This window comes from Bufo gargarizans, chromosome 10 (assembly GCF_014858855.1).
Source record: "Bufo gargarizans isolate SCDJY-AF-19 chromosome 10, ASM1485885v1, whole genome shotgun sequence".
Lineage (NCBI taxonomy): Eukaryota > Metazoa > Chordata > Amphibia > Anura > Bufonidae > Bufo > Bufo gargarizans.
In genome coordinates, this window is record NC_058089.1 from 112,711,109 (window position 1) to 112,724,155 (window position 13,047).

The following is a 13,047-nucleotide window of genomic DNA, read 5'->3' on the forward strand; positions in this document are numbered from 1 at the left end:
AAGAAAGCGCTGCTTGTCTCAGCAATAACCGATCCTGTCCTCGTCTTAATCATGTGACTCGGTGCATTATATGTCATTGTATGGAAGCATATTTAATTTAAATTCCTCACCATTCTCAAAACTTCTGCTTTCCGTCAGTCAACATGACTAAACTTTTTTACAGATGCATTACTTCTTCCGGGTGAGGGTTTGGTACAGTTGTATCCAGTATAGAAACCTAGGCTAAACACAGCAGCACAAGTGTCCAGATTGTTTTTGTTACAATGTATCGGTGCAGGTAAACAGGATCATTCTGGAGTCCTGGCTGGTCAGTTTGCAAAGGATAGTCTAGATTTGATACATTGTCACAAACCCTCAGCTCTGATAACATTTATGTCCTAGCAACCATACTGCAGGAAAAAAAAACACAACTATATTTTAGTAATTTTGCCGTTAGTTGCGGGTCTGGTTTATTTGACGAAGCATTTGTAGGAATTTTCTGATTCCTGCTCTGGATTGTGCTGTTCTTTCCAACGAGGAACACTAGGCTCAGCCTCTCCCTGGCCAGAAGCGGCTGATAACAGGTGGCAATAGCTGGTACTCAACCAGAGTGCATATAGAGCTCGTAGACCGCAGGCTGTATTGTCATGACTAGGTTTACGTTCATTTGTTTTCTCTAAAATGTGTAACGGATCCTCCGAGCGGATAGAACGAGCTGTAAATATGGCCGCTTGAGCAGGTAGGAGGACGCCATGTAAAGGGGCCTTGTAGGTTCTTGAGAATTAGTGACTTCCAGTCTGTGGATTTCTTGCTGTTGCAGAATGACAGCTCTCAGCATATCCTGACAGCCAGATGCTGGGAGTTGTAGATAATTGAGAAGACCGCCTGGATTTATTCCGTGCATTAGATCTGTAATGTATCTGCTCCAGGCCATGGTCTGTGTGGTCCTAACACCCCCCTTCCCCTTATATTACATTGATAACGCCTTCAATGGTCTCTCAGGTCTGTGGACAGGACATCCCAGAGACTTATTCCAAGTTCATGTCTGGTGGGATGACAGTCAGTGGAAAAAAAAGCTATATACATCAAGGTGTGCGCGGAGTCTTTAGGCCTGGGCGGATGCTGCGTTCCCACCGGTGCCCCTCCATTCCATGAAACTAAAGAAGGTGTTTGCTCCATAAGCGATCATCACCACGCAGGCGAAGAACTGGGGAACAAAGGCAATGGTCAGTGTGCAGATACATGACACCAGTCAAGAGTGAGAAAACTGCAGAGCACACAGGGACGGTATCTTTATTTAGCAGATATGTTTATGTAGCCTGAGAGGAGAGTAGAGGTTGCAGTGCACTTGGCCCCTAGGCCAGTGATGGGCAAACTGCGGCTCTCCAGCTGTTGCAGAACTACAACTCCAAGCATGCAAAGACTGCCTACAGCTTTCAGCCTACAGCAGGGCATGGTGGGAGTTGTAGTTTTGCAACAGCTGGAGAGCCGCAGTTTGCCTATCACTGCCCTAGGCCATGAAGGGCCTAAAAACCCTTTTGCCATCTGGAGCTGCCTGCCCATGATGCAGGTGAACGCACATGTGATCTGTGTGAATTTCCGTGCGGATTTATGTGCGTTTCTTCAGCAAATCCGCAATATCTAATTGAGGATTTTGGAGTGGAGTGGATTAGATCCGGTTTTGCCACAGATCTCACCCTCACATTGAAGGGGGTGAAATCTGCAGCTAAAACCACAAACATAGTTAAAGGGGTGTACAGGATTTAATATTGATTACCTATCCTCAGGACAAGTCATCAATATCCGGTGGGGGTCCAACACCCGGGACCCTTGCCGATCAGCTGGTTGAAGTGAAGGCCGCGCTACATGTGAGCACTGCCTGCTCTTCATTGACATTGCTGCGGTGAGCAGTGTAATTACAAGCCGTCCCATTCACGTCTATGGGGCGGCTCCATCCTATACAGGTGTATATTACAGTCATCCCATAAAAGTGAATGGGCAGCTTCTTGTAATTACATTGCTCACCGCAGCAATGGCAAGTAAGTAAACTATAAAAGGAAGGCAGCGCTCTCATGGAGCATGGCCTTCTGTTCATACAGCTCATCGGTGAGGGGTTCTGCAATATGTGCAGGGGGCCTAATAGTTGATGACCCTTCAAATTCATCAATTAGTTGGTACTGAAGATGTTGGCGGAGGGATATACATAAATCATAGGGCAAAATGGTCTCCTTTACACTCAGTGCTCCCTCCAGATGTACTGAACGTTAAAGAGGCTCTGTCAGCATGATTAACTGTATTAAACCTTATACTGATGAAAGGTATTGTTTTATTTTGTCTGTATGTTAAAACAGCTGCAGAGATATCTGCTTTTTATAATCACATACAAATGAGCAAGTTGGAGCACCAGGTGCTGGGGTTGATCACTTGGAGCATTGCTTTTGTAACACTGTGTTCTGCACACTCCCCCCTTCATTGACGGGATTGTGTCCTAGCATGTACATATCACATACACTACTTATTGTAGCCTTACCACATTGAGTGGATTTCTATGCTTACAAAACTAATATACATATTACTGCTTTATTCACAGGAACAATATATGATTAAAATGAAACAAATACTATGTGTTAGCTTTCTAAACATAGAAAAATCACAGTCCTCAATGTGATAAGACTGTACCCTAATGGTAAGTGGTCAGCATTGTATGTAGGGATCCCTGGTTTGAATCTTTGGAGAGACTTTCAGATTTTTTTTCCCCCCTCCTTTGTTTAACCATGCACATTGCTGTATGTCTGTGAAGGTTCTCATTTATCCAGGTCATGGTATATATCTGTAAAGAATAAATCAAGGCAACTGGACGTACTGTAGATTTCTTGAAAAAGTTTCACTCGTTCTTCCAACGAGCTTTCTCAATTCTGAGTGATTGTACAACAATTCTGGGAATAAATATGTAACTGAATCCACATCTGGTAATTATACCCAGCATTGGGTCAAAGGTGTTGATTCCATTATCCTAATTGGAGTCAGTAGGTGAAAAAGACTTCCCAGAAAAAGTTGTCAAGACAGCATTGTATATGGCAGACAATGGATGTCTAACACCCCCCCAACCTCTATTCAAGCTTGGCGTCTCCATTTTTATGTAGATGGCCTCCTTTCACGCCCCTTGTCTGCCATATACAATGCTATCTTGACACCTTTTTCTGGGAAGTCTTTATCACCTACTGACTCCAATTAGGATAATGGTAAGAAAAAAAAAAAATGTATATATAGTAGTCTCTTCTGGGAAGTTAGGATATCTACCTGCAGTGCTGACCACTTATCACCAGGCTATAGTCTTATAACATACAGAAGAGCTTATCACTGACTTGTGGTTCCCCCCTCCGGGGAACCCTGAGGCCCTCTTCCGAAGGCACAGATAGACGGGAATGTCTAACAAACATGCTGGACAACAAACACCACCAGTCCTATAACCCCAACCCAAAAAAAAAAAAACACACCACACCACACCACACCACACCACACATAGATACACAATTGGTAGGGAAGGTGGTATCGATGTCCCACTTGGTGGCCCTCAAGGACTGGGCAGAAGGAACACCCAGGACAGGAGTAAAGCTCCAGCAACAACAAAGGCTGGAGTACAACTGACTCCAGCCTGCAAGCCACAGGCAAGATAAACACCTAATGACCACACCCAGCCAGGAAGTTAACCCCTCCAGCACCAGACAAGCCAAGAACCAGGAGGAAAATACAAACATGCTGCAACAACCACACGTTGCCCCTGGCAACCAGTATGCACGGTGAACAACAATACCTTGACACATAATGATTGTACAGCCACCACTAGGTGGAGCTCACTAAATAGGATTATACAGCCACCAGTAGGGGGCCCCCTAATGACATACAGAGTATACAGCCATTACTAAATTGAGATCACTATGTAAGATTATACAGTCACCGCTAGGGGGAGCTCACTGCTTATAGATTATACAGCAGCCACTACATACATATTATACAGCCACCAGTAGGGGTGCTCACTAAATAAATACATACATATATGGGTATATATATATTATACAGTCAATCAACATGAATTAAGCACCATCTAGTGGTGGCTCTGGGTAGGTATGTCAGTGTGATATCTTCTTCAGAGCAGTGTGCCCTGCCTCTATGGTGAATACAGCACTGGGGTGAGTAATATTTGGTTATTGTGTCACATTTGCCAACACTCCACCCAAGAGCCTCTACAGGTGGAGGAGCCTGTGCGGCAGTGCTATAGGTACAATGGAGGTCACATTATGTAGTTGTCATACCAGGGGGGGGACTGTCTGTCCACGAGACTGACATTTTTAGTGATGTGCTGGGACTAGTAGTTCCATCATACATTGTGAACAGCAACCTATAATGATGTAAGGTATATTGCTGCGTTATCTTACCGAGGCTGCCCCTCTTCTGCTGTAATCACTGTTCGTGACCCATCCTATGTTCACTGACGCTGCGCAGGTGATGAATGCTGTCACATAGAGGACGGTGGCCGCCGCGTGGTAGATGAACACCTGGTGAGCGAGAAGAGCATGTCAGATCCCTTACCTGATGATGAAAGTGGATCCCTCCTCTATGCCTCTCTTTCTCACTGATGTTTTACGCCTCATGCACACAACCATATTTTTTGCAGATCGCACATGGATCCATTCATTATGGGTCCACAAAAAAAAATAAAAATAATGCACAGCACCCAGATGTCATCCATGTGCTGTCCCTTCTGCAAAAAGACAGAACATGCCATGCTATATATTTGGCAGCAAATTGCGGACCACAAATCCTATGAAGTCAATGGGTCTGAAAAAAAGGGATGCAACATGGATGTCATCCATATATTGTGGACTGCAAAATATTTACAGCTGTTTGCATGAGGCCATAGATGATTTTCCCTCACTGCCTTCTTGCTGGGCTTGTGATGATTCCTACTAGTCAATCAGAAGTAGAGCTGCAGGGTAAAGCATGGAGGACACATAATGCTGCAGCCTCTGATAAGGCAGAATTGTGACTACCAGGAGTTGGAGTCTAAATGGGCAGTGGGCATCAGTAGGAGGGGTATATGTGGTTTCCAGGCTGACCAAAGACTTGGGACTCACCGTTAAGGGCCAGGGAATGATGGGGATCCTCCTCTGCAGCTGCAGCAAAATGATGATGAACAGGATGATGGTAAGCACCCAGCAGATGATCGCCACGAACATGACCCAGCCGTAACCGGGTGCCGAACTGTAGCGAGTGTCAGCAATCAGTGCCCACACCAGGAGACCCAGGAGCTGCAATAGTGAGAGCAACAGTCAGTAACACTCTGCCCCATCACCCGGGCGGGACTGAACAGCAGTGGAAGTCTTTACTACTTACCTTGTGCTGACCAGGAGTCACATCAAGAGCTGCATTTACAATTCACATGCTCCAGTCACATCCACAGCTGAATTCACAGTTCACGTGCTCCAGTCCACATTCACAGTTCGCGTGCTCCAGTCACATCCACAGCTGCATTCACAGTTCACGTGCTCCAATCATATCAAAGCCACATTCACAGTTCATGTGCTCCAGTCACATCCACAGCTGCATTCACAGTTCACATGCTCCAATCATATCAAAGCCACATTCACAGTTCATGTGCTCCAGTCACATCCACAGCTGCATTCACAGTTCACGTGCTCCAGTCACATTCACAGTTCAGACAGGTTCCACCTCTGGGACCCATTCCTATCTCTAGAATAGAAGTGAAGGCGAGAGCACTGCGCATGCACAGACATCCTCCATTCAATAATAAACCACATCACTGTGTGAATTTAAAGGGCCAGTACAAGTACATTGTGTAGTATGATGTAGACGTCTGCGGAAGGGGACGCAGCCCTGGAAAGAAGTGACAATATAGTAATTTTGGGGCTGGGAAGTTCCCCACTTACTCTTGAACGCTACAGTCAGCCTCTCCCCAGCCCTATCCTGATTGGATATGGTGACATTATAGGACAGACATGGAAGATAACCCTGTGAATATATTTGACATGTGGTTCTGTTGGGCTCCTCTGTACCGTAACCAGGAAGATTTACTATGCAGGAGTCTGGGAAAGCTGGGTGACAAGCCCTGCAGGAATGTTAATGGCAGCCATATTGGATGTCACCCAGCTTTTCAAGAAATTGAATAAATGTAGGGAATGTAAACCTATATGTATATACAGTATGTGGAAGCGCTACTGGATGTGATACGGCTGATAACAGAGAGCAGAAGCCCAATGGGGGGGTTTAAACAGACTGCCGGTCTAGGGTCCTTTTGTACCGAGGTCTGATCTGGACCCGCGTCTCGTCGTAGCTTCGCTCTGGGGTTGGGTCCGCTGCGGTATGGCACAAGCAGGTTGTGGCCCGAGTTATTTCTATAAATGTTATGAGAACCGGTTCTGCATGGGTATCGGGCCTTGTGCCAAGGAAGGGGCGTGGAGCTGCTGTCACTGACAACAGATCCACAGCCCACGGAATTTAAACGGGTTCTCCGGGTATTAAGAAAATACTGAAATATGTGTGTACTGGTAGGACGGCGGCCATGTTATTTCTCCTAGCGATTGCTCCGCAGACAAAACGAGCCACTCTAATTAATAAGGTATTTGGGAATATATTTACTATAGAGTAACATTTAAGTATTTTAATTTTCTTAATTCCTGGAGAATCCCTTTAACCCTCTGCATAGGGACCCAGGAGGAATCCGTCACATGCAGCCCTGCCCTCACTGATCAATGAAGCAAGCACTCCCCCTGAAACGCTCTGTGCTGCTGTGATCATTAGAGATGAGCAAATTTCCGAAATTTGCTCACACCTTGTTGGTAAAAGGTGAATTGCGTTGTGGATTTCATTACCACGGACTCCCCTGCATAACGGAAATGGGACGGATCCGTTTTGCAACCCATAGACTTCTATTATTACGGAATGAATAAAGGAATGCCTCTAAAGGCATTCTGTCATGCGTTATGGCCCGTGGTAACGGAATCCATAACGCAATTCTGCTTTTGCCACCAAACGAAGTGTGAACGAATTTCAAAATATGAAATTCGCTCATCTCTAGCGACCCCCCCCCCCCATCAGGATGTTATAAGCTTTAGATCATCAGGACGGGATAAACGTGAACTTTAAAGCAGTCGTCTCACTTCAGTAAGTTGCAGTTATCATGTCACTTACTAATGTATTGTCATGATCCATATTGCCTCCTTTGCTGGCTGGATTCATTTTTCCATCATATTATGCATTACTTGTTTCCATGGTTACAGACCACCCTGCAATCCATCAGTGGTGGTCGTGCTTGCACACTATAGGAAAAAGCATCAGCCTCTCTGATGGCCGGGACCATGGGAGGGCACATAGGCTGGTGCTTTTTCCTATAGTGTGCAAGCACGACCACCACTGATGGATTGTAGGGTGGTCGTAACCATGGAAATGAACAGTGTATAATGTGATAGAAAAATTAATCCAGCCAGCAAAGGAGGCAATATGGACAATAACAATACATTACTAAGTGCCTGGTATTAACTTTCTCTACATGATAAATGCAACTTACTGAAGTGAGACGACCCCTTTAACACCAGGGGAGGGTCAGGCAGCATCGCCCCTTTACCATGTGACCAGAGCTGGTGATCATTGCTTCATCTTATCTGCGACGATGACATCAGAGGTCACGTGATGCCTTCGTGAGACGCATGGGATAGTCACCATGGGGGGAGTCCTCCTAAACTCATCCTAGAAATTTACTTGCAGACAGGGACCTCACTGAGGGGCGACATTTCATCCCCCCCCCCCCCCCCCCTGGGAAATGATAGGTGATATTGTTATAAATCAGTCCACATGACCGCCCACACCATATACATAAAGCAGGGAGAGTGCCCCCATAATGCACTGCACGCATGACGCCGGACCGGGTTGCTGGAGGCAGAGCTCTCTATAGGTCGGCGATGTATCAGACTCCATTGTGTGACCCTTGGACCATAATGTCAATAATAAACCAAGCTCCTGACCCACAGAGCTTATAATCTAATGATTTGAAAGGCTGGAGCGTAATGGCGACTTATTCAATCTTTCAGTTACTTCGTCTTTCAAATCTTTACCATTTTCAAGATCTCTACATGCTGTCAGTGAATGAGAACATTGCTGACATCACAGTCATTTCCAGTCTAGACGATCCTCTGGACTCCAGACTGAAACACTGTGACGAGCGCTCTGTTAAGATTCATTAGACTGGATACAATTGGAACAAATGGGGGTGAGAAGTGACAGGTGCGTGTCACTCAGAATGTTTTCATTCACTAACAGCAAGCAGAGCTCATAGAAAGGCATTGAATTTAGAAGAGGCTCCATACTGGAGGTTGGTTTCAGCTGCCGCCCCTAAGAGCCGGGGCTGTAGGTATCCAGGTAAGTGACGCTTGCACTTGTCTGCGGCTTTTTCCCACGGGGGAGTGGGAGAACGAGCAGCACAAACAAAGACTGGGATTTAGCTCCGCTCCCGCACAGTCTCCGCAGATCTGACCGTTACCTTACAGTCAGGGGACCCCACAGGGTGGATTTATAGGGGAGGGGTATTAGGACCATTTAGCTGGGGCCCCTGATAGAGAGGAACTACCACGTCACAGCCCTGTTCACCTCTCATAATGCTCCAGCACCCACTGACCCATTTAGTCGCTGACCGTTTGCCAGAACTGGCGCTGCCGGGCTGGAATCTGGTACTTACGATCTCCACCATCATGAGGATCCCCGGGATGGACTTAAGGAAGGTGATGTCCGGTCTGGGGCAGAAGCCTCCCCCGCTGGAGGCGTCCGGGGAGCTGGTCTGGGTGCTGACTTTGGCTGGGAATTCGGCCATGGTGCTGCTTCTGTTCCTGCGCTGTGCCGAGTGTGTTCCTGCGCTGCAGGGTGAGGCAGGTCTGCGGAGGGCGATTAGCACACAATGGGATTCGCAGCTCGCTCTCCGCCTGTCAGAGGGTTCCCTACCTACGCCCCAGACGCCAAGGTGCAGGGGGCGGGCACAGGCAGGTTACACAGTAATAGGATCCTTGCACCCAACACACGGGGCAAAGTCTGGAAGACGCAGCCTCACCTGTGCGCGCTGCTGCAGGATTAACCCTCCGCCTGCCGGACACCTGTATCAGGGAAAAGGAAAATAAGTAACAGTACATGATGGGGGATGTAGTGCCGAGTGCTCCTCAACAGATAGCATCACGTGATACGATCAGATACACCAGCTTAGCAGATGGTATCACATGATAGGATTAGATACACTGGCTCAGGAGATAGTAACTCACGTGATAGGGTTAGATACAGCGGCTCAGCAGACAGTATCACACATGATAGGATTAGATACACAACTCAACAGACTGTATCACAACTCATAGGGTTAAGGTGAATTTACGTGTTGCAATAGTCAGGCAGATTATTGCGAACGAAAGTTCCTGAGAAGGTGCCGCAGATCACCCAATGAATGAACAAAACGCTCGTTCATCGGGTGACCCTGTCGTCGGTGCAGGCACCACCAACCATGGTTCCTGGGCAGCAGATCCTGCAGTCTACACGGCGATCTGATGCCCATAAACACTGATTCTGTATGAGAACCAGCAATAGCGTTCCCTCATACTGCGGAGGAGATCGCTGCAGGTAAATACAATGCTTCACCTCCACTCAACGAGCAGCCGACTGTCAGGAAGGAAGGCGTCCATCCCAAGAATCTGCTGCTCATCTGCAGGTGTAAATGGGCCTTTCGATTCACCCGCTCAGCAACACTACACATGATTGGCTAAGATAAAGCGCCTAAAAGCCATTTGTGGCTTAGATACAGAAGCTAAGCAGATAGTATCACACTATAGGATTAGATACTCTGTTCCTGGGAAGTTTCCACTATTGCAGTTGCACGGTGATTCATCTTGTCACTGTTGTGTACATTTTTATGGGTGATTTGTGCTGTTGATGGCGATTCCTTCATTGGTTGGTTTTTGTGACGTTATCCCCTCACCCATGTTGTCTTCTAGCACAGCGATCAAATCCACACCCGAGTGACTCACACATCTCCTGCCCTGAAATATACCGTACACCCCAGATATGGGAGGACTCCACATGCTGCCGAACCTTCAATAAAGAAATAATGGAAGCTCATAATATAGATTTTTACCTGACACCTCCATCTACACCCAGGAACAGAGATACATAGGAGCAGTATTATAGTAGCTATATTCTTGTACATAGGAGACAGTATTATACTAGTTATATTCTTGTACATAGGAGACAGTATTATAGTAGTTATATTCTTGTACATAGGAGCAGTATTATAGTAGTTATATTCTTGTACATGGGAGCAGTATTATAGTAGTTATATTCTTGTACATAGGAGCAGTATTATAGTAGATATATTCTTGTACATGGGAGCAGTATTATAGTAGTTATATTCCTGTACATAGGAGCAATATTATAGTAGTTATATTCTTGTACATAGGAGCAGTATTATAGTAGATATATTCTTGTACATAGGAGCAGTATTATAGTAGTTATATTCTTGTACATAGGAGGCAGTATTATAGCAGTTATATTCTTGTACATAGGAGCAGTATTATAGTAGTTATATTCTTATACATAGGAGGCAGTATTATAGTAGTTATATTCTTGTACATAGGAGCGTTATTATAGTAGTTACAGTTGCAAGAAAAAGTATGTGAACCCTTTGGAATGATATGGATTTCTGCACAAATTGGTCATAAAATGTGATCTGATCTTCATCTAAGTCCCAACAATAGACAATCACAGTCGGCTTAAACTAATAACACACAAAGAATTAAATGTTACCATGTTTTTATTGAACACACCATGTAAACATTCACAGTACAGGTGGAAAAAGTATGTGAACCCTTGGATTTAATAACTGGGTTGAACCTCCTTTGGCAGCAATAACTTCAACCAAACGTTTCCTGTAGTTGCAGATCAGACGTGCACAACGGTCAGGAGTAATTCTTGACCATTCCTCTTTACAGAACTGTTTCAGTTCAGCAATATTCTTGGGATTTCTGGTGTGAATCGCTTTCTTGAGGTCATGTCACAGCATCTCAATCGGGTTGAGGTCAGGACTCTGACTGGGCCGCTCCAGAAGGCGTATTTTCTTCTGTTTAAGCCATTCTGCTGTTGATTTACTTCTATGCTTTGGGTCGTTGTCCTGTTGCAACACCCATCTTCTGTTGAGATTCAGCTGGTGGACAGATGGCCTTAAGTTCTCCTGAAAAATATATTGTTAAACTTGGGAATTCATTTTTCCTTCGATGATAACAATCCGTCCAGGCCCTGATGCAGCAAAGCAGCCTCAGACCATGATGCCCCCAACACCATACTTCACAGTTGGGATGAGGTTTTGATGTTGGTGTGCTGCGCCTCTTTTTCTCCACACACAGGGCCAGATTTATCATTAGCTCAGGTCAGAATAATGGAGTGAAAAAGTCCCCAAAAAAGTCCCAAACGCTAAAACTGCGCACAAATTTGCGACTTTTTTCTGCTCTGCACTATGCTCTCCAGTTTTCTGAAAGTGGGCGTGTTTTCTTATGTAAATGAATCTCTAGACAGATTTACTATTGGGACTTTTAAAAAGTCGCAAAAAAGTCGCAATTTCACTCCAGCGAGGACCATGCTTATCTTATGAGACTTTTTAATAGAACGTGCGACTTTTTCGTAAAGATGTGCGACTTTTGTAAAGCTGCTTACTGACGGATAAACTGCTACCGTCAAACCACATTTATTACAGTCTTAAAGGGCTGATCATAAATCTGACTTGGCTAAAACTGAAATGTGAGCAGTATTGGAGCATAGGAGCAGTATTATAGTAGCTATATTCTTGTACATAGGAGACAGTATTATACTAGTTATATTCTTGTACATAGGAGACAGTATTATAGTAGTTATATTCTTGTACATAGGAGCAGTATTATAGTAGTTATATTCTTGTACATGGGAGCAGTATTATAGTAGTTATATTCTTGTACATAGGAGCAGTATTATAGTAGTTATATTCTTGTACATAGGAGCAGTATTATAGTAGTTATATTCTTGTACATAGGAGCAGTATTATAGTAGTTATATTCTTGTACATAGGAGCAGTATTATAGTAGTCATATTCTTGTATATAGGAGCAGTATTATAGTAGTTATATTCTTGTACATAGGAGCAGTATTATAGTAGTCATATTCTTGTACATAGGAGGCAGTATTATGGTAGTTATATTCTTGTACATAGGAGCAGTATTATAGTAGTTATATTCTTGTACATAGGAGCAGTATTATAGTAGTTATATTCTTGTACATAGGAGCAGTATTATAGTAGTTATATTCTTGTACATAGGAGCAGTATTATAGTAGTTATATTCTTGTACATAGGAGGCAGTATTATAGTAGTTATATTCTTGTACATAGGAGGCAGTATTATAGTAGTTATAGTCTTGTACATAGGAGCAGTATTATAGTAGTTATATTCTTTATCAAATTTCTTTTTATTTGAGAAATATACATAGTCATGTAGAGAATCATACATCTTGTGTCCAGACGCAGCTGGAAAGGTGCATAATCAGCAAGCACAATATGTGCAAAAAGATGGCATACACGACTTCAAATAATAGAGTGACAAAAATGAACAAATAACTGACGAGGGGGGGTTATAACAAGACAAAGGAAGGTGGAATAGGGGGGGGGGGATAAAGGGGAAGGGGAGAGTTGGATGTCAATCAACACCTTAAGTCAAGACATGTCTAAACCTAGAATTTGCGATATAGCTTCCAAGGAGACCATACTTTTACAAAAACTGCTCTAGAATCGTTTTCCCAGTGGGCTAATTCTTCAAACCGATATAATTGGTCAATTTTTTCCGTCCACATCAAGAACGAAGGGGCTGATTCATTTTTCCATAAAAGAGGGATCAGCAGTCGAGCTGCTGTAATAAGCATGGTTGGTAGGTTATACTTTGAAGGAGTGAGCGTGCTATTCGGGCACCAGAGCAGCAGGAGTTTCGCATCTAATGTAATCTGGATGT

General features: G+C 44.5%; 1 protein-coding gene across 1 annotated transcript; it reads right to left on the reverse strand.

Moving 5' to 3' along the window:
- Positions 1-415: 415 nt before the first annotated feature.
- LOC122921039 (plasmolipin) lies at positions 416-8,987 on the reverse strand. Its single transcript, XM_044270923.1, has 4 exons — positions 8,729-8,987; positions 5,115-5,288; positions 4,416-4,535; positions 416-1,186 (listed from the first exon to the last, which is right to left on the reverse strand). Exons 1-4 carry the CDS (start codon positions 8,858-8,860, stop codon positions 1,085-1,087), a joined length of 528 nt encoding a protein of 175 aa, XP_044126858.1. The 5' UTR covers positions 8,861-8,987; the 3' UTR covers positions 416-1,084.
- Positions 8,988-13,047: the final 4,060 nt, after the last annotated feature.